The following is a 20,495-nucleotide window of genomic DNA, read 5'->3' on the forward strand; positions in this document are numbered from 1 at the left end:
GAGGGGGTCCTCTGTTTCCCTGGGAAGTAAAACTGTTGCTTCTCTCAGGATGGGCTTTCTATATCAAAAGCACAACTTAACCACACGCCCCGGCTTCCAGGCCAGCGCTCTGCCAACTCTCAGGCGCGGCGAGGTTTCCCCAAAGAGCTCTCACTCCAAGCCTCTCAACTGCTCTCTTCTCTACTAATAAATAATAATTGACTTTTCAAAAAGCTGGTTTGTGGCCGGCGCTGGAGAGCTCCAGCTAGAGGGGAAAGCTGTGGGTTGCCTCTCTGATGCCTCCTGACGACTCCCTTTTCCCACCCAGTTCGGATCCAAAGACACTTCCAGGCTGGCGCTCAGGTTCCCCAGAAAACCCCACGGAAAGTGGCTCCCGGACACCCCTGGCACCCCTGCAACCAGGGCACGGGGCATGCTCAGAGGCCGTGCGGGAGGAGCAGGCGTTGCCTGCAGTGGGGCCCAGGAGCCGGGAGGTGCCGCTGCGTCCCCGCTTCCCGGCGCCTGACCCAGCGCGCAAAGTTGGGCTGGAAGCCGCCAGGGGAAGGAGGGACCGAGCGAGCGAGGGTGGCGGGGAAGGGGGGCAGGAGGAGGAGGAGGAGGAGGGAGGAGGGAGGAGGGGAAGGAGCAGGGCGGGGGGGGGGGGCGCCGAGCGTGTGTCACTCGCTCTCTCCCTCTGTGTATAGAGGATGTGCTGAATGGTGCGCTTTGAGGCGGCGGCGGCTGAGGAGCAGTATCCGGCGGTGGCTGGCAGCCTCGGCTTCCCAGCTCGGCTTCTCTTCGCCCTCCGAGGCTCCGCATCCACCGCGGGCGCCCGACCCCGCGTCCCGCCCGGGGCATGGCCGGGCGCCTCGTCCCCGCGCGCCCCGCCTGCTGAGCCGCGCCGGAGGAGGTGCGGAGGCCGGGAGGCCGGGGGAGGCCGGCGGGGGAGCAGAGTCGAGCGCCTCCGGAGCAGAGGAAGGAGCCCGCGCCCGGCGCCCCGTCCCTGCCGCGCTCGCCCGGGCCGCCCGGAGCCCCAATGAGCCCAGATGGCCGGGGCTCAGCCCGGAGTGCACGCTTTGCAACTCAAGCCTGTGTGCGTGTCCGACAGCCTCAAGAAGGGCACCAAATTCGTCAAGTGGGATGATGTAAGTATTGGGGCGGCCCGGCTCGGGGCGCTGGCCGGGGGCACGGGGCAGGGCGGCGGGGCGGGCGGCGTGGGGGTGGGGCAAGGGGCGCGTTATGCAATGGGCGCCCCGGCAGCGGGCAGGGGCGGCCTTGGGGCGCACAGGTTGGCAGCTGCCGAGGTGGGTGGCAAACAGCAGGGGCTTTGCGCGCGCTCCTGTGTCCACGGGGTATAGTGGTTGACATCCTGGCTGCGTCTGGCAAGCGCCCCCTGAGGGTCTTAAGTCTTTTGGGCCAGTGGAGCAGAAGGGGCAGGCTTTGCCGGGTGACGGGTCCCGAGAGTTTGGAAAGTGGGGAGTGAGAAGTTGGGACCAGCTGGAAAGCGCTGGGTTGTGAACAAGACGCGTCCCTCTCCGCCCGCAGACGCACCCCCTATTACCTCCTTTGCCCCTTTTCAAGAAGGAACAGCCCCGAAGTCCGAAACTGTTTAGTGATTGCTAACCATCTTAGCGCTTTTATTGGAGCCCACGCGGCAGAGGACACAGCAGTCGGGCCGACAGGTGGTCGTTGATGGCAAACTTCAGCGCCTTGGCTACAGAGTGAGGGGCCCTGAGAAGGACTGGGAAGGACACACCTGGGGAGGGCTAGAGAGCTGAAAGCCGGGGCGGGGGGGGGGGGGTGTGGTGCGTTGAGGGTCAAGGAGGGCTCAGTGGGCCGGCAGGCAAATGGGGAGGTCTAGTTTTTGAGAACTGACCTGGCTGGAGTCTTCAGCTTGAAACACACCCTTCAAGACATTCCCCCACAGTTTACCTACGTCTTGCCAGGTATGGCAGAGCTTAGCTTAGCTCCAGATCCCCGTGTTGCACTTGAGTCCTGGACCCTAGGACTTCAAGTGACTGCCCCACCCCCGCAACCAGCTGCCTTCAAACACTTAAATTACTAATCTTGCTGAAAACATGGGAATCTTCAGATGGAGGACATTATCCTATCTACTTTATGTCCTTCGTGTCATTCAAAAGGTTTGATAAGAACAACCCACTGAATAAACCCGAGATGCCAGGATGTAAGGAAATTTAGGTCCAAGTGACTAAGACATCTCTTAAACAGGAGGACTTTTAGGAGAATAAGGAGTTCTTGCTGAAAAGATTTTCCATCTAGCAAATTACAGCCTGTTATCCTCCAAGGTATTTTTCTTTAATCTTCTTTTAAGCCATTTTTCAGTGTCTGAAAACAATTTAAATATTCCAGGTAGCGAATCCAATTACTTAGCTGAGTGGGTCTGTGTCTATATTTTGTCCAGTTGGAAGCGCAAACAGAACTTGGAGTATGAGCCACAGCTTCCTTGAAAGCTCACGCCAATTATTAAATGCTGTAGGCAAGGATGTAAACACGGGTTGTTTCACTGTGGATGTTACACTTTTCTCCTTCTGTCCCAGTCTAATGACCGGATATTTTTGTAAATGGAATAGAATCTAAACAATAAATTCAGACACAGATTAAATGCTTTGTTTGTGTCGAGGGAAAAAACAGAAAATGCAATTCAACAACAAATAAAAAGTCTTGCTCATCTTGAGATCCTCGAATAGAGAGCTAATGTGGCGGTGGATTTACTGAGAAAGAGAGTGAAGGGCAGAAGGATGAGAGAGAGAAAGAGACTTCACGAAATAGAAAAGGGGGTTTCGGCATAAGCTCCAGATTTCTTCACAGTGATGATTTTAAACTGTATTATAAATAATTCTCCAGAATGTCTAGTTTGGAAGAAAATATGCAGTGTCTCTTTGAAAATGAAAGTCTTCTATGGAAACACATTTTGATACATCCAGATAGATGATTTTTGTTATGTGCGTTTACGTAACATAGATTTTTTCCTTGCCTACCAAAGCCAGGGCCTGGACTAGATCCTGGGGTGGTGAAGAAATTAGACAAACTCCCTGCTGTTACTGACCTTATATGTTATGTGGAAAAGACAAAAAATTATCAAGAACACCAATGAGATAGAGATTATGAGTGATGCAGTGAGAGTAATGGAGAGGCCACTGGTCAAACACCATCTGAAGAAGGTGAGAAGAACTTTCTCTGAGCACTGCAACAGTGAGTTTCCTGGGAAGCCCTACAGGAAGGGCATAGGCACTAAGGAGAGGGCCAGTAGAATCTCAGATCTTTTATAGGGGAGCACCCACACTGCACCCAAGGGTCAAGCTATCTGGAATATGATGAACTATCCTGCAAGTTCCCTGGTTCTGTTGGTCTCCATGGTGATCTGTGGACTAGGAGGATACCTTTCTTAAGAGTCCTTTATCCTCCCCAAGTGTCAGACCTCTACTCTTCCTAGTTCATATTTGCCCTTCTAGAATCAAGCTGATTATATTGCATCTTAGTGAGACAGTGTTTTGAAGAAAAAGAAAACTAGATCTTGAGTCCAAAGGCCTAGGTTTACGTGCTTACTCTTTTGGCAGTCAGCTGTGTGACTTTAGTTTAATCACGTAACCTCTCTGAATCTTTGCTGCCTTTTGTGCAAGACTGTGAGAACGCTATAGTTCCTATTTCATCTAATAGTTGGGAGTAGCCAATAGGATAAAGCAGTACTTGTCACACTTCAGAAGCATCAGAACTATCTGGAGGGCTTGGTAACACTCAGCTTGCTGGATCCCACCTGCAGTTTCTAATTCAGAAGGTCTGATGTGGGGCCAGAAAATCTGCATTTCTCATAGGGTCTTGAGTTATGCTGATGCTGCTGGTCTGGGCAACCACACTTTGAAACCACTGAGATAAAGTTTGTGAAAGAACTTGAAAATTATGACAGATAGTTTGCACAATCTCGTTGGCCTGTGTAAATTTTTGCTGGTTTGTAAATTTAATTTTATTTCTATGTTTGCATCTTGAGAAATTCATCCAAAGATTGCCTTTCTACCTAAGAGGCAGAAAGACCTCAATGACATAATCCTGGACAATCTTTTTAGATCTTCTGGGATATTTTATGAAGTGTCTCTGATGCCCAGGCTGGCTTAACTCACATTCATACATTTCTTTTGAATTTCTTCTATACAATGAAAATTTTTCAGCATTTTTACCTACTTCTGGTGGGATTGTTAGAAAGGGAAAGGAAAGAGAGAAGATTTTTGAGAGGCTGTGTCGTCTGATGTCATGTCTTTGAGCAAAGGGGGCTGCTGTATCTTTCCTTTTGGCTCTGACTTTGGGAAATACCTGCTGTCCCTGCCCCAAGAGTGCATCCCCATCTGCTCGTCTAGAGGAAAAGTAAATACTGGAAACAACTTAAAAATCTCTCAGATATCTGATCTTACTTAAAAGTTGTAGAACCCTGCTGTCTGGTCTTTCAGAGGAAGTGGGGCAAACTCATAAAACAGATTCTCAATATCCCATTAGAAAGCATATGGGATGTTTGAAAATGATGAGTTAGGGGCTATTTAGAATTGTTAGGAGATTATCTCTTGTTCCTTGAGTGGTAAAAGCACCATAATCACCAATCCTGTTGTCCTGCCTACCGTATGGAATGGAAGATGTCACCTAGAGGGTGCAGTGCCCTGCATAATCTGTTGGCTACCTACCAATGTCATGGTGAGGCTGCGGATGCTTTAAGGGTCTTAGTCAAAAGCTTTACATAGGCACTAACCAATCACAGCAGACAGCTGGTGAGTAATGGAGCTGGAGCAGGGTCCTGGAAACACTGTGTTGCACCAGGGCCAGGCATTAACCTTTCTTTTGCCTGATCATGGGGAGGTCTGGGAGTCTCCAGGTTCTGCAGGGGTATGTGGAAGTATTTCAATGTTTTAACAACTAGTAATGGTGTATACAGTCAGAACATCAAGGCCAAACCTTGTCCTCCAGAACTTGGCAAGCAGGTAAAGGACGGACCTGTCCTGGCTACCTGATACGAAAGGATGCTACTTTATCCTTGCTTTTATTTTGCATTTGTGTATTATCAGGCTCTGGTGGTGGGAGGTGGGTGTAAGGACTCTGAGTGTTATGGGAGAGTTCTGGTGAGGTGGACAGTGGAAGGGGAATTACTTTCTCCATCTCCCCTAGGGACTTGGGAGATTGAGAGTCTGCCGTCTCTCCTTTCTGGTCTTTGACCTTGCTCTGTATTGGTCAGGACTTGGAGGGAAAGAGGAAGGATAAAAACTGTACAGTAGGCCCCCACCCTCTGATTTGCCCTGTTGAACATCCCGGGATCCTGTCTCTTTGTCCCACAACCTCTGGGCATGGAAGGCTTTTCATTTCTTTGTTCTTTCTTTTTCTTCGCTCTCACCCTCCAAATTCAGATCTGTTGGTAAGTTGCTTAATACATCTCAACCTCAGTTTCCTCATCTGTAATGTGAGGATTGTACTATTTCCTACTCACAGAACAGCTGTTAATGTGAAATGACTGAAGGCACATGCATTGCTTTGTATATGGTGCCTGACACACAGGAAACCCTCAATAAAACATGTTTATAAAAGTTATTGTCCCCCAGTAGTTAGAGGGCCATGAATTTTGTCAAGGTGGGTCAGTATGTGTCTGACAACTCTTTTATTCTCCAAGTGGGAAGATCAGAATCTCCTTCCATTCCCTTCAATGTGTGTTTTGATTTTCGTATTTTATAATTTGAAAAGGAAAAAAAATGTTTTTAACCTTTTAAAAAAATACAGATGTTTCAGAGAAAATGAATCTACATAAAAAGTGGGACCCATGTGCAACTATGACATACAACTATCTACTGGGGCTTTGGGGAAGAAAAAAAAAAAAGGAGGAGGATTGGCAATAGATGTTAGCTCAGAGCTGGTCTTCCTCAGCAGAAAGAGGAGGATTAGCAGGATGTTAGCTCAGGGCTGATCTTCCTCACACACACACACACAAAAAAGTGGGACCCATTCTCTTTAAAGCAAGTCAGTTTACAAGGCATCCAAAAGTTTTATTTCTACTTAAAATCCTTTAAAAAAAAATATGCAGTAGGTACACAGGTATGATACCCAGAAGGAGGAGGAAACAATTTAACAAAACTCTTGTAATTTAGCAAGAATATATATATACACATATATACCTATATGTAATACATATATGTATAAAGAATCCCACATTGTACATCCTGTCTCGCAAGCACAATCCAACATTCAAAAGTCGGAATTTGCTAGACTGGCTGAGTTGTTTGAGAAGAAGGCTGAGAAAGCCCAGAGGTTTGGGTTTGCATTAATGCACTGTGGTTTGAAACAGGCAACTCCCTCCTCTCTCTCCATCACTCCCTGCTTCTCCCTGAAATCCTCCACAGCTGAAACAGGTAATAATAATAAAAAAACGCTAGTGTATTGCACGTTTCCCGGTATCCTATAGAAAGACTTAGCTAGAACTTTTGCAGTATGTACAATCTGCAGTAACAGTTTCCAAAATGATGACAAGAGAATGATGATAAGAAGACACTGACGGGATTAAGAGGGAGCAGAGGGGAAGGGACTATGAGGCGGGCATTCAGCAGCATTCACTTTGGAAATAGGGAAGAAATAGCTCTGGTTGGTAGATGGTGGATCCCTATGGGGCCCCCACCGAGCGAGAGGCAGATTTCAGACTGGAAGCCTGGCAGGTGCCCTCTAAAATGCCACTTAAATATGCCCGGTTATGTCTATTGTTTCATGTCCAAAGAGCTTTTGTGAATTTCTCATTGACGGTAATTACTGTAATTCAAGTGTAAGAATATAACTTTTTCCAAGTGAGTCCATAAAGCTGTTTTAAGCTTTTTATCGGAGTGGAACATGCATGCAGTGTAACACGCAAATTTTGTATCCCACTGGATCAGTTTCCACCAAATGAACACTCCCGCATTAGCAGCACCAGATCGAGAAACAGCATGGGCAGCCCCACAATCCCCCAGTGCTCCTGTTCAGTCCCCCACCCCTTCCCAAGGGTAACCATTATCCTGACTTATAACTCCATAGGTTGCTTTGTCTGTTTTTACTGTAATAAAGCTATTTTTTCTTTTTAATTTTCAATGAAAACAAAACAAAAGCAAACCTCTTCAGCCTAAAGCATTTTTATTATTGCTGAATGGACCCTTTTGAACAATAGCACAAGTGACTTATTTTCAGTTTGGATGACCCTTGATTAGGTCCTTATCTGTCCTAAGGTGAAGCCTGGGAAGTGAAGCAGGTGCAGTAAATGCCCCTGAAGGAGGAAGCAGTTAAACCAAGCTCTAGTAATTTAGCAAGGAAATGTAATGCCTACAGGCTGTTATTGGCATAGCAAAGCAGACTAGTAGAGTGCTGTTTCTGGAATATATTTATCTCTCATAGGTTTTCTCTCTTATCTTGCCTGACTTTGATATTCCCACCTATGGTGCATTAGGATAATTTGCTCTGGCTATTAGCATATCTCCAATACTTCTCTTGAAAGCTTAGCCTATCAATAAATAGCTTCAAATTATATTTACCTGTAATGACTGTTTAAATGGGACAAGAACCTTTTGCTTTTTTATGTCGAACTTGGTAATCTGTAGTTAAATGTTTCTTTATCAGGATCCTTTCATGTTATCATGAACAAGGAGTGCCAGCAGAAAATGGAATGGGATTGATTGTGAATTGTTGACTAACGCTATGGGTCCCCACCTAAGTAACAAAGCCTTGGTAACTGAAAACGTTAGTTTTCCTGTTACTCTAGCTAATATTAGGTTCATGCAGCCTTCTCAGATCATATCACAGATTCCATCTGCTCAGATTTCACAAAGCTCCCCTTTCTCCATCTATGCCATGTCTGATCCCCCAATCAGAGCCATGTGTCGCTGTGTATCAGTAGGGAAAGGAACTAGAGACGTATTTCTGAGATCAGTTACACATGAGAGCCTAAGGAAGCCATCAATTTGTGTAAAAAGCTAACTGAAATAGCATGTAAAGAAGGCTAGACTCTTTAAGAGTCTTTCTGGTTCCCCTCTGATCTCTTTAAGGTCTGATATTTGATTTTATTATCTTCTTCACATGTTAATTTCAATTTTTGGAAATTTTTATTTTAATTTGTATTCTGAAAAAATGCTTAGGTGTGTGTATTAATTGATGTTGACTAAATCTATACATTTATCGAAAAACTAAATTATTGTAAATGGGGAAACAGACTGATATATAAAATAAGAAAAAATAAATAGTATTAGAACAGAATTAAAGCATCCTACATCTGTTTTTCATTTCAAAGACTCTTTTAGTTCACAATATTTGCTTAATATTTTGTTTCTTTTTATTGCAATAAAGTTTTATTAGAAAATTCAGGGAAAATGGATTAGTTAGCAAAGAAAACACTTTTACCTGAACTAGTCATGATTGATATCAATGTATAACATTGATAGGATATTAAGAGATTATTTTGCTGTTAAAAAAATCAAATTTTCTTCAGAACTTATTTATGAAATAGCTAAAGGAAAGTTAATTTGATTCATTTTATAAAAGAGGTCATATGAGCTCAAAAAGAAGATGGAAGACCATGGAGTAAGTCAGCAAGTGGTCTAGTAGATTTATTAAAAAAAAATTAAAGGGCTGGCCTGGTGGCATGGTGGTTAAGTTCACGGGCTCCACTTGGCAGCCTGGGGTTCACGGGTTCAGATCCCGGGCGCGGACCTACGCAGCACTCATCAAGCCATGCTGTGGTGGCATCCCACGTACAAAATAGAGGAAGATGGGCACAGATGTTAGCTCAGGGCTAGGAAGATTGGCAATGGATGTTAGCTGAGGGCCAATCTTCCTCACTAAAAAAAAAAAAAAAAGAAAAAAAAATTAAGGATGCTAACCATGATGTTTTCTCAGGTGTGCTGTCTTGGATAAAGTTGAATCCCACTTAGCATCCATTCCCACATCCTCTTAGTGGGACTTTTCATAATACAGAGTCTGGAAATCTAAAGCTACATTTACTAGACTCCTTTGAGGCATCTAATATTCTGGCTGCAAATTAATCTCCACCAAAGACATGCACTCATATGAGAGTTGGAGAGCAGAAATTTGAAAGAGGCCACCTTTCTGCATCCTTCAGGTTGTTTCTACAGGTATTTGAGATGTTGAAAGACGAAAGTATTATCTTCTATACTCGTTCTCCAGTATCTGGTTTCCAGGTCCCTGGGTATAAAAAGGCAGTGATAACAGTAGCTGCTCCCCATTCTCAGATTACTCTCCCTTTGTCTTCAATTAAGTTGGCATGTTTTTGACCCCAGGAATTTTTCCTTGATTTCTCCCCTTTCTGCATGTGTTGGAGGCAATGGCTGTCCTCAAGGGTCAGTGCTATGGCGTTCTGGTGTCATTCATGGAGGCCCATCCTGAAGCCTACTTCTTCAGTCCTGGTAGTGATTCTGTTAAGTGCTTAATTATTTGTAATTAAATTCCTTTATGTTCAAAATTTCTAGAGAGGTTTTTTTTTCCCTTCACTAACCCCTGCCCGAATCAGCCTTTTATAGTTCCAGAATTTCATGTCTTTCAGTCCCAATGTGCAATAACTATCTAGACATCCTATGTAAATTTCTCCTTCAATATTACATTTGAGTGGAATGGAGTTTTGCTATAATGCTGCCTCTGGAGTTCAACATCAAGAGTGAGTCCTAATAACAGATGCTTATACTTGTAAAGCACTTATAAACATTCACCTCCATTCAGTCATCAAGACCACCTTGAGTGGTAGGGAAAGAGCAAGTGTTATTATTCCCATTTTACACAGAAGCAGGCTGAGACTAGTGAGTCATGGCTTGACCAAGGATGTGCAACTAGTTAGAGCTGGAGTCTAAATTTAAAACTAGGTCTTCTGGTTAAATTCAGGGCCCTTTCCAGTCTACTATGGCATCCCCAAACAGGATCCTTTTGGTAATAAAAGGCTTTTAATAGAATCCAAGTGAATACAAGTTTAAAGAGATTCATTGACTTTTCCAAAGAATCTCCCTGATTTTAGGAATCATACAAATGAGGCTTAGATTCTTAGAAGCTCATTCCTTTTGGCTAGAGTCTTCAAAACAACTATTTTATTTTTTGGTGAGGAAGATTAGCCCTGAGCTAACATCTATTGCCAATCCTCCTCTTTTTCCTGAGGAAGATTGGCCCTGGGATAACATCCATGCCCATCTTCCTCTACTTTATATGTGGGACACCTGCCACAGCATGGCTTGATAAGTGGTGTGTAGGTCTGCGCCCGGGATCTGAACCTGTGAACCCCAGGCCACCGAAGTGGAGGGTGTGAACTTAACCACTACACCACTGGGGCTGCCCCAAAACAGCTATTTTTATGGTGTATCTACAAATTCCATTTTTGTCTGCACTCTTTAGGATGTGGAAACATAGGAAAACTTCATTCCTGCTTTGAGGCACAGAGGCCAGTGTAGAGTCTACAAATGGTCTACATCGGTTAATCAGTGTAGAAACATAGAAATGGAAAGATATTCAGGAATGATGTTAAAACAAATGTCATTTTTCTTCATTGCCTAATAAGTGATGCTTTTGTATCTATCAAGACTCAGTACATGTGCTTCTCCACCTTTTTCTCTTCCCAAGATACTTGCAAATATTGTGTTTTGTTGGGTTCCCATTAAGACTGGCCCCACAGCCTCTCATGGAAATTGTAGATCTTGGAAAATAAAAGATAGGGTATGCATGAAGGAAGTGTAGAGGATGTCACCTGCCCCCAAGCAAGGTGCAGAATGGCTTGGTAGAATTCAAGGTAGTGTCAATTGAGAGGCCAAATCTAGATTATTAATGTAGGAAGGTGCATACAGGGAGGTGGATGTGTCTTGTCTATATTACAAATGGACTGGGGCTCCTGGAAGATGTTAGCTTTATATTAATTATCTCTTCTCCCTAGCGCAGAGCATTGGCCTGGCACTCAGTAGGTGCTCAGGGAATGTTTGTTGAATGAAGGAAGTGTCTGGCTCACAGTGGGTTCACACAGCAGAGTGTACGGTCTTGAGGCAGACCTGGAGGCCAGTCATGTTCCCAAAAGACTTTCATGACACACTGCGTGTGGTGGTGGTTGGAAAGCCCTGCTCTACATCCTTCCCTTCCATCTGAACTCTCCTGGAGTACAAGGGTCTCTGTGGCATTCTTATGTAGTGTTTCACCATGTGAGTTCGAGAAGCTAAACGTTTATTGTCAATATGGAGCTGACTGCAGTCACAGCATTGATTTCCTGTAAGGTCTAAATATGGCTTAAGGTTGAGTGTGTACTCAATTGCGCTTAAGCATCTAAAAAGATGCTTACACATATACCCAGATATTGCAATGAAAATTGCCCTTAAAGAAATTCAGATGTGTTGGGAGTGACAGAACAAAAGACTGGTGGTTGTGAAAACATTGTATCACAATAGCGATTCACAAAGAGAAAAATGAATATCTAGCTTTATTGCCAAAATGAGAAAAACATCAAATAAAAGGGACATAGTTTAAAAATATTATTTATAATAAAACTTCCACCTACGTTATTCCTTCTGTATAGAGGAAATGGAAGTCACTGGGACGATATTATTGACTTCCTCCCTTCCGCACTCCTAGTTTCATGTACGTGGGTCACCTACATTCTCCCACCTGCTCTCTTGTCCCTGGGAAAACAAGGCACTTTCTCTATGTTCTGGTGCCCATATTTCCTGGTTTCTCTGGATCCTGGCTTCATTATTATCCTCCCCTTTGACAGTATCTGTGAAAGTCTCTCCTCTGCTGAAGCTCTTCTAAGAACATGTATATCATACATATGCCTTTTAGCCATAAAAATCCCAACATCAAATCCAGCACAATGTCCTCTACACTCCTTCCTGGTTTAATTCCTGCTCTCTCCCTCATCTCCTTCCCTACAATGAATGTGTAGCTTATCCTCACCATCTCCCTTTCCACACATCCTATCCACTCCTTTTCAGCCCCTCAAAGCCTTGTTCTGCCTTTACCACTGCTTTGAAATTTCTCTTGCCAAGGCTACTGGCAACCTGCTAGGTGCCAGCCCCAACTGATAGTTTTCAGAATCTACCTTGCTTCTTTCCCTGCAGTATCCTTCCATGCACCCATTCAGTATTCATACTTTAAATACGTACTGATGCCTCTTAAAAGCTAGACATTTTGCTAGTGTTGTGGATTTGTGATGATAAATGATTCGGTTCCAGCCCTCATGGAGTTTGTTATTATACTGGGGGAGATAGAAGCTAAAAAAAATAGAGGTATAGTTCTTCCATTATAACTATGGTAAGTGCTACAGGATAAAAGTACACAAGTACAAATGAGTATAAGAAGTGTGAAAGGTTTCCCTGGAGAAATTCTATTTATGGAAAGATCTGAGTTATAAGTAGGAATTAGTCAGGCCAACATGAGGAGGGGGAGTGCCTCAGGCCAAGGGAACAGCACATGTGGGCATTCCAAGCAGGGAAGGGCATGGGACTTTGAAGGACAGAGCAGAATAAGCAAGTGGGGAGCTTGGTGGCTCAGATAATGCTGGCAGGATGGCAAGGGCTTGTGTATATTCTGCTTAGGCCACTGCAAGATTTTATCAAAAAGTCAATGGGAAGCCATTAAAGCTGTGTTTCTCCACCTCAGCAGTATTGACATTTGGGCCCAGATAATTGTGTATTGTGGGGGCTGACCTGTGCATTGTAGGATATTTAGCAGCGTCCTTGGCTTCTACCCTCCAGATGCTAGTAGCAAAACCCCTAGTGTGACAAACAAAATTGTCTCCGGAGATTCCCAAAATTTCCCTGAGATATAAAATTGCCCCCAGTTCAGAACCAGTGATTAAAATTTAAACCACTGATTTAAATCTTAACTGATTCTTAAAAAGTATTGGGCTACTGCATGCACGTGCGCCCGCACACACACACACACACACACACACATACACGTACACATGTGGCCAGTAAGCACATGAAAAGATGTTCAACATCGTTAGTCATTAATCATCAGGGAAATGCAAATTAAAACCACAGTGAGATGCCACCTTACACCCACCAGAGCTATATCTTACCGAAATGATCCGTTTACTCCTCTGATGCCGCCACTAAGCAACGAGCACCTTGCATGATTGGGGGTCTGGGCTTTCGTTTGAAAGTCTGAGTACATATACATGAATCCCTAGTACAGTGTCTGAAGTAACTTGCATGGTATTTGAAGAAACATGCTTCCAACTTTTCCCTGTATTGTGTTTAAAGGGACTTTTATACCTGTCAGTAAAAGGCAGATATCTTAATGGTGCTTCTCTCCGCTGTCTTGCATCCTCTATTCTGGACCTTCTTACCTCCTATGCTTTTGTTTATTTGGGGAAATTGCAGACTGGACACACTCCTGGCAGAAAATTCTCATCAGTGCTGATGCACATAGAAGTTTACTGCACTGCTCCTAATCTAACACTCTAGCATCCAAGACGATGTTTATTGAGTTTTTTTCAGAGTCAGGGCTGCATTGTTGACATTTAGTGGGCATCGCATCTGATTTTCTCTGCCGCTTAGAACCCTTTCCCCTTGCATAGCTGTTTCCCTCCAAGGTATATATTTGCCGTATTGACTCTGCTGCTTCCTGTTGCAAGTCTTGGGCAATCCCTGTGGGACATCTTTTGTTACTTTTCCTTGTGGACTCTGTGATATTGATTAGTTTAGAAGTTCGTGTTTTGATCCACGTGCATTCTCTTGTAATAGAGAACATAGAATAAGGACATGTAATAAGAACATAGAATCACTGTGGAGTCAGGATTGCGGTCATCCTTGGCCACTAGACTTTCTGACAGTGGTACTGAGGAATGTGCTGTGGTCTGTGGACTGGTTCTTGACATCAGCCTTACGGGTTAGGGTTATAGCTTGTCTTCGTTTGCCAGGGCTGCCATAACCAAGTGCCACAGACTGAGTAGCTTAAACAACAGGAATTTATTTTCTCACAGTTTTGGAGGCTAGAAGTCCAAGATCAAGGTGTCAGCAGAGTTGATTCCTTCTCAGGACCAAGAGGGAAGGACCTGCTCCAGGCCTTCCTCCTTGGCTTGTAGGTGGCCGGCATCTCCCTATGTAGTCACATCATATTCCCTCTGTATGTGTCCAAATTTCCACTTTTTATAAGGACACAAGTCATATTGGATTAGGGTCCCCCTTTATCTCCTTTTAACTTAATCACCTCTGCAAAGACCATATCTCCAAATAAGGTCACGTTTTGATGTACTGGGGTTAGGACTTCATTATGTGAATTTTGTGGGGATCACCATTCAGCCCATAGCATACCTTGACCTGGTTAAATGTAGCTCAGAGGGTGGCAACATGGTGGCTCTCTTTGGATATTTGAAGAACTGACTTAGAGAGGCAACTACATTTATTTTTTACTACTTAGATGTTAAAACTAAATGCTAACTGCATATGTGGAAAAAACCCCAAACTTTCTAACTGGAATTATCTGACCAAGTTTGCTTTGTGAAAAAGATTTCCCTGTTAAAGAGCAACCTTATTTCCCCATAAAGGTTTAGAGATGCACTGCCCAATAGAAATATAATGTGAACCATATAGGAAATTAAACATCTTCTAGTAGCCACATTAAAGCAAGTAAAAAGAAACAAGTGGAATTAATTTTAACAATTGATTTCAATATATAATCAATATCAAAAATTACTAATGAGCTATTTTACATTCTTGTTTTCATTCTTAGTCTTTGAAATCTTACAGCACATCTCAGTTGAAGCAGCCACATTTCAGGCGCTCAGTAGTCACAGGTGGCTAGCGAGCCCATATAGACAGCACAGGTACAGAGCATGCCTTCTCAGCTGGGGCCATATCACCTCCAAAAACATGAAAAATGGTTCTTGAGGGACAAAAAAATCTTCTTACTCTTTATTTTTTATTTTGTATAAAGCACAAGTATGCATACAGCCTATAAATAGATATTCAGAATATCTGTGATAGTAAAATTTCATGGAGGATGATTAGGGAAATCAGTGTCTCAAAAGGCTCCTCAGTGGGGCAATAATGGAAAAATGTTGAGCAGCACTGGTGTGGAGCATGTCCTTGAAAGTTTGATTTCCAGTGCTTCCCTTACTAGCTTAGCTGGGTTTCCTTGGGCAATTTATTTAACCCACGCCTTAGTCTATTTATCTGTAAAATGGGGATAATAATAATGTCTACCTCTTAAATTATTATAATATGAAAGGGGAAAATCCATTTAAAGTTCATATTACAGTGATTGACTCAGAGCAAGTGTTTGCGATGTGTCAGTTACTGTTCTGACAGGGATTTTTGTAAAGAATATTCTAGTATTGGAAGGGAGTTTGGACTACTAGTGCCTCTGTCATTTCCTGCCTGTTTCTTTAGGCTGTATTATTATTTTTTCTTTTTTTATAGTGATTTAGTTTTTTCACATTTCATCTTTTTGTTGAGATACTGTAGTTATATAACATTATATTAGGATATATTATTGATTTATATCAGCACATGGATGAGCAAATCATTGTAATAGAGTTATAGGACTTTGTAATGTTAATGTTGATTCCAGTGGCTCTTTTTCTTGCTGAAGTATTTCTCGTTCTTTTGGATGTTGAGATTTTGTGAAAGTCCTTCACTTTCTTCCTTGACTGTCCTTTATTTAGCCTAAAGACTTTTTGAGATTCATGTAAATTGCAAAACAGTAGCCTCTTATGTCATTATATTAGTCTTCACTATTGATAAAATGAGAGTAAAATGATTTCTATCAAATAAAGAAGAGTAAATGGAACTTTACTGTACATCATCCACTATTACTAACTTAAGACAGGTATGTTTACTAGTGTTCTCTTTTTCAAGGCAAATGTTTATTGGAAAAAGTACCTTATAATTTTAAATACACAAATTGAAGTAGTAGACTTAGTTAGAGGCAATGTACTTATAAGACACAGGTTTGTCTACATCTTAAGCTCGCTGGTGCTCCTTAAGCCTTTACATCATTGTATTGCTGACCCAGAGCCTCACCCATTGTAGGCCTATGTGAGTGGATCTCAAAGTGTGGTCCCTGGACCAGCAGCAGTATCACTGAGAGCTTATTAGACATGCTGATTCTCAGGCTCCATCTCAGATATGTTCAATGAAAAACTCTGGGAAAAGGGCCCAGCAATCTGTGTTTTAACAAGCCCTCCCAGTAAATCTGATGCACCCAAAAGTTTGAAAACCACCATCTTATGGGATACACATCTTGTAGATATTGATGGAAAGATAAAGAATAAAAAAGAGATCATCTGAGAGTTGTCTCCATTATTCTGCAGTAAAATACTGCAATAGTCACAATCTATCTGCAGTTTCCTGGAGATGAAGGATAACCATATACTTCAAACTTCAAACCAGAGCATATTTTCTGACAATTAAGAATACTTGGGATCTGGGTGGAGTGGCTACTGTGGTATGGGGAGAATCTAGACACTTGCAGCTATGTGGGAGGTGGGAAAAAAGCAGGTGCAATTGAAAATGGATATTCGTGTATTTCTGGGTCAAATCCTGCCTTGCATGGCAAGAATGCCAAGTTCCAGCTGATCTTGGAATGTTAGAGGTGATTATGGAGGAAGCAGGCAGGGAGCCGAGATAAATGATCGTTTAATAGAGGAACTGTAGCCGGAAGAGTGGGGTCAAGAAAATATTGAACAAAGGAGCTTTAATTTTGAAGGAGGAGAAGGAATCAGCTAGAAATAGCATTTGGAACAATGCGGCAGCCTAGTACAGTGTTCCAAAGTATACATTTGAGCAGTTTTACTCTGCTAACTTTAAATATTTGATTGTCTGGGATCCCTGTAGTGAATTGTCACCAAGATTTCCATTAGAATCTTGTCAGACGCTCTTGTCAGACACTCTGATAAGAAAAGGAACTGACCTGAGAATGGTAAGTTACACCTACAGGTTAATTCCAAATTTACCCGGAAGTAGGAATGTGTGCTTTGTGCATCCTGCTGGAAACTTTTATTTTGCCCAACTCTAGAACAGCAGAAGAAGAAACAGAACTGAAAACATTGTTATGATTTGTTGGAAATATTGTTCTGAACTTTTATGTGTGTAATCTCATAGAAGAAGCTTAAAATATTTTTAAAATTATTCGTTCATTATATTATCAAATTTGTTTCCAAATGTGTTTTTTTGACATTTAAAAGTAATTTAAAATTTTTAAAATTCCAGTTGAAGTTCTATGCAACAGCAAAATCCTTGTAAAAAATATTTTTCAAACTGAATCTTAAGAATGAATCTTAAGAATATCAGGATAAAACAGAATGGCAGTTCCTCAAAAAATTAAATATAGAACTATCATATGATCCAGCTATTCCACTTCTGGGTATATACTGAAAAGAATTGAAGGCAGGGACTCAAACAGATATTTGTAGACCCGTGTTCATAGCAGCATTACTCACAATAGTCAAAAGGTGGAAATAACCCAACTGTCCATAGATGGATGAATGGATAAACAAAATGTTATGTACTTACAATAGAATATTATTCAACCTTAAAAAAGAACTTCTGGCACGTGCTACAACGTGGATTAACCTTGAACGCAATATGCTAAGTGAAATAAGCCAGATACAAAAGGACAAATATTGTTTGATTCTACCTATATGAGGCACCAAGAGTAGTCAAATTCATAGAGACAGAAGGTAGAATGGTGATTGCCAGGGGCTGGGAGGAGGAGGGAGTGGGGAGTTAGCATTTAATGAGTGTGGAGTTTCAGTTTGGGAAGATGAAAAAGTTCTGGAGATGGGTGATAGTAATGGTTGCACAACAATGTGGAAGTACTTAATGCCAGTGAACTTGACACTTAAAAATGGTAAATTTTATGTTATATATATACCAAAATAAAAAAAAAGAATGCCATGATAAATTTTCATTTAATATTTTCATAAATCAGTTTTTAAATATAATCCACTATGATAATAGTAATAAACATTTTTATGTGCCAAGCATTACTCCAGGTGCTTTACCTAAATTATCCTATTTCATTCTCACAAAAACCCTTTGAAGTAAGTATTGTTATTATCTCATTTTTTTCAGTTGTGATTGTGTAAAATGAGGCACCAAGAGGGGACAAGCAGAGATTTGAGCCCAATGGAATGGCTTCCAGAACTCTGCTCCTATAGTAAAACTTACCACGTACATTAAAGCCATCTCCATTTGCCCATCAGGAAAACAATCCCAAGTTTCAAAATTATCTCTGCAAGTTCAAATTTTTATTATAAGTCTTTTTGATCCATTAGAGGATATGACACACCGTAGTTACAATGTGTATAAAAAAGTTGAAATAGGGGCCGGCCCCGTGGCTTAGCAGTTGGGTGCGCGTGCTCCGCTGCTGGTGGCCTGGGTTGGGATCCCAGGCGAGCACCCATGCACCGCTTCTCTGGCCATGCTGAGGCCGCGTCCCACATACAGCAACTAGAAGGATGTGCAACTGTGACGTACAACTATCTGCTGGGGCTTTGGGGAAAAAAAAGGAGGAGGATTGGCAATAGATGTTAGCTCAGAGCCGGTCTTCCTCAGCAAAAAGAGGAGGATTGGCATGGATGTTAGCTCAGGGCTGATCTTCCTTGAAGAAAAAAAAAAAAAAGTTGAAATAAACTGGTAATTTATTTCTCTTTAAAAAATGCAATTTGTGCAAAGGCCCAAGTATTTCAGTATAAAAATCCATAGCCAGTGACATGCATTTTCTTGTGCGGATGATATGTCTTCCTGACAATTGCCAAAAGAAAAGAACACATATTTTAGAAATGTTTGATATTGTAATTCCAGTGCATGCAGTTTTTACATTATAATATGTATGCTTTAAACTCAGAAGACTATTTGTTTATGACATTTTATTTTGTTGTGTGAAATTTAAATTTGCAACAATTTTGTATCTATCTTTCTGAATATGTAGAAGATGGCCTTATTTACTGTTACCTTGGAAACAGCAATGTCCAAATGCTATGTTCACTCTCTTTAGTACAATTAAAAGTCATTTTATAGAGCAAATGTAATTTAAAGTATTATCCTCAGGCATAGATTTTAGTTAATTTTAGTCATATAAAATATGTAATGATGTTTAGTTTTAAAATTATTTGGAAAACCTAGATACAGTATTTTAATAGAAAACTTGTCAGTGCCTGTAAAAACTTGTCTTAATCAATAAATATATGCATCTCTGGCCTTTTCCTTTTCAAGTAATGCACAAATATTCTAATTAAATCCCTCTGTTATATAATTAATAATGCTATGGAGTTAAAGATGCCATGTCTAATTTTTTTGAAATTTTTATTAATAATTGATGATCTTGGAGAAACTCTTAACAATTATTACTTGTTAAGGAACTCCTGGATAGGACTTCTACAGTGATATATGTTGATATACATGTTTTTTTCCTACATTTCTAGGACTCTGCTATTGTCACTCCAATTATTTTGAGGACTGACCCTCAGGGATTTTTCTTTTACTGGACAGATCAAAACAAGGTAAGAAGTGATATATGTCTTTCTTATATTTTCCAGTTGGTTGTTGATTTGCAAGATATCTTATCTACGTAGGTATATCCATTTCATAGATGACCCTTTGTGATTTATTTAAAGATTCTACTTATAAAGAATATCTGAGGCAGAAATGTGTTAGGATTTTCCAAGAACTCTAGGCTGAAACATTAGATGTGCTAAATCCTAGAAATATTAGATGTGCTAAATCCTAGAACAATTGGTATTTTTTAAGACAAGAACATGGAAATGTAAATTACATTTGTTGTAGAAGAACATTAGTCAGTATTACTCATTTAAGTCCCCCTTCTAACTCTACCCATAAAGAACAAAGAAAAATGATGAGAAAATCACTTTTGACCCTAATGACTGTAACTTTGTCTTTCCCTTTCTCTTCCTTCTCTCCTTGGCTACTTATTAAGGATTCTCCCAGCCTCAGCAGAAATTTGGCCTTGATCATTTCTTTACATTAGAAAATCAAGAATAAGATTCCTTAAGGCTGTACCTTCAATTTTTCAGGAATTTCTTCCCATGTTAACTTTGTGTCGACCGTATCATGAATTTCGGATCTCATTTATTATGAAACCAATTGAGATTATTCCATATTGAATTATTAAAAAGTCTGATGTCTGCAGATCATAAGATTTATTTGGAGTTTAATGGGCAGTTAGACAAGAATATTCATAGAAACTGGTTATTATTTCAAGAGACAATGCCACAATTCTGCACTTGAACCTACAAGGCCACAGAACACAGAATATTTTGGCCCTGAAGTTCTGATATTTGAAGAGATAAGATAGGCTTTATTGAGAGTGCTAAATACATATTGAAACCAATAAAATACCTGACACCAAATTGTGAGGTGCTGTTAGTCTTTGCACATCCCCACATTAGGTCCCTATATGCAACATTGCTGGAGTTTGTCAGCCTTGCCTTCTGCCCTCGGGGCAACCTCCATTTTGCCTGTGAACGGTGGTTTGGATCTGGCCCTGTGCAGTGGCATGTATGGGGTCCG

At 41.6% G+C, this 20,495-nt stretch overlaps 1 protein-coding gene across 2 annotated transcripts in view; it reads left to right on the forward strand.

The window, feature by feature from the left end:
* Positions 1-680: 680 nt before the first annotated feature.
* PLCB1 (phospholipase C beta 1) overlaps positions 681-20,495 on the forward strand; it is a 684,700-nt gene continuing 664,885 nt past the window's right edge. For both annotated transcript variants that reach the window (XM_004433764.3, XM_004433765.3), the window contains exons 1-2: positions 681-1,124; positions 19,391-19,468. In XM_004433764.3, the coding sequence (XP_004433821.1) occupies positions 1,026-1,124; positions 19,391-19,468 (177 nt within the window). In that variant the 5' untranslated portion in view covers positions 681-1,025. The remainder of the gene's footprint in view (positions 1,125-19,390; positions 19,469-20,495) is intronic.

Source organism: Ceratotherium simum, chromosome 21 (genome assembly GCF_057802395.1).
Source record: "Ceratotherium simum simum isolate JZ-2026a chromosome 21, ASM5780239v1, whole genome shotgun sequence".
In the NCBI taxonomy this organism is placed as follows: Eukaryota; Metazoa; Chordata; class Mammalia; order Perissodactyla; family Rhinocerotidae; genus Ceratotherium; species Ceratotherium simum.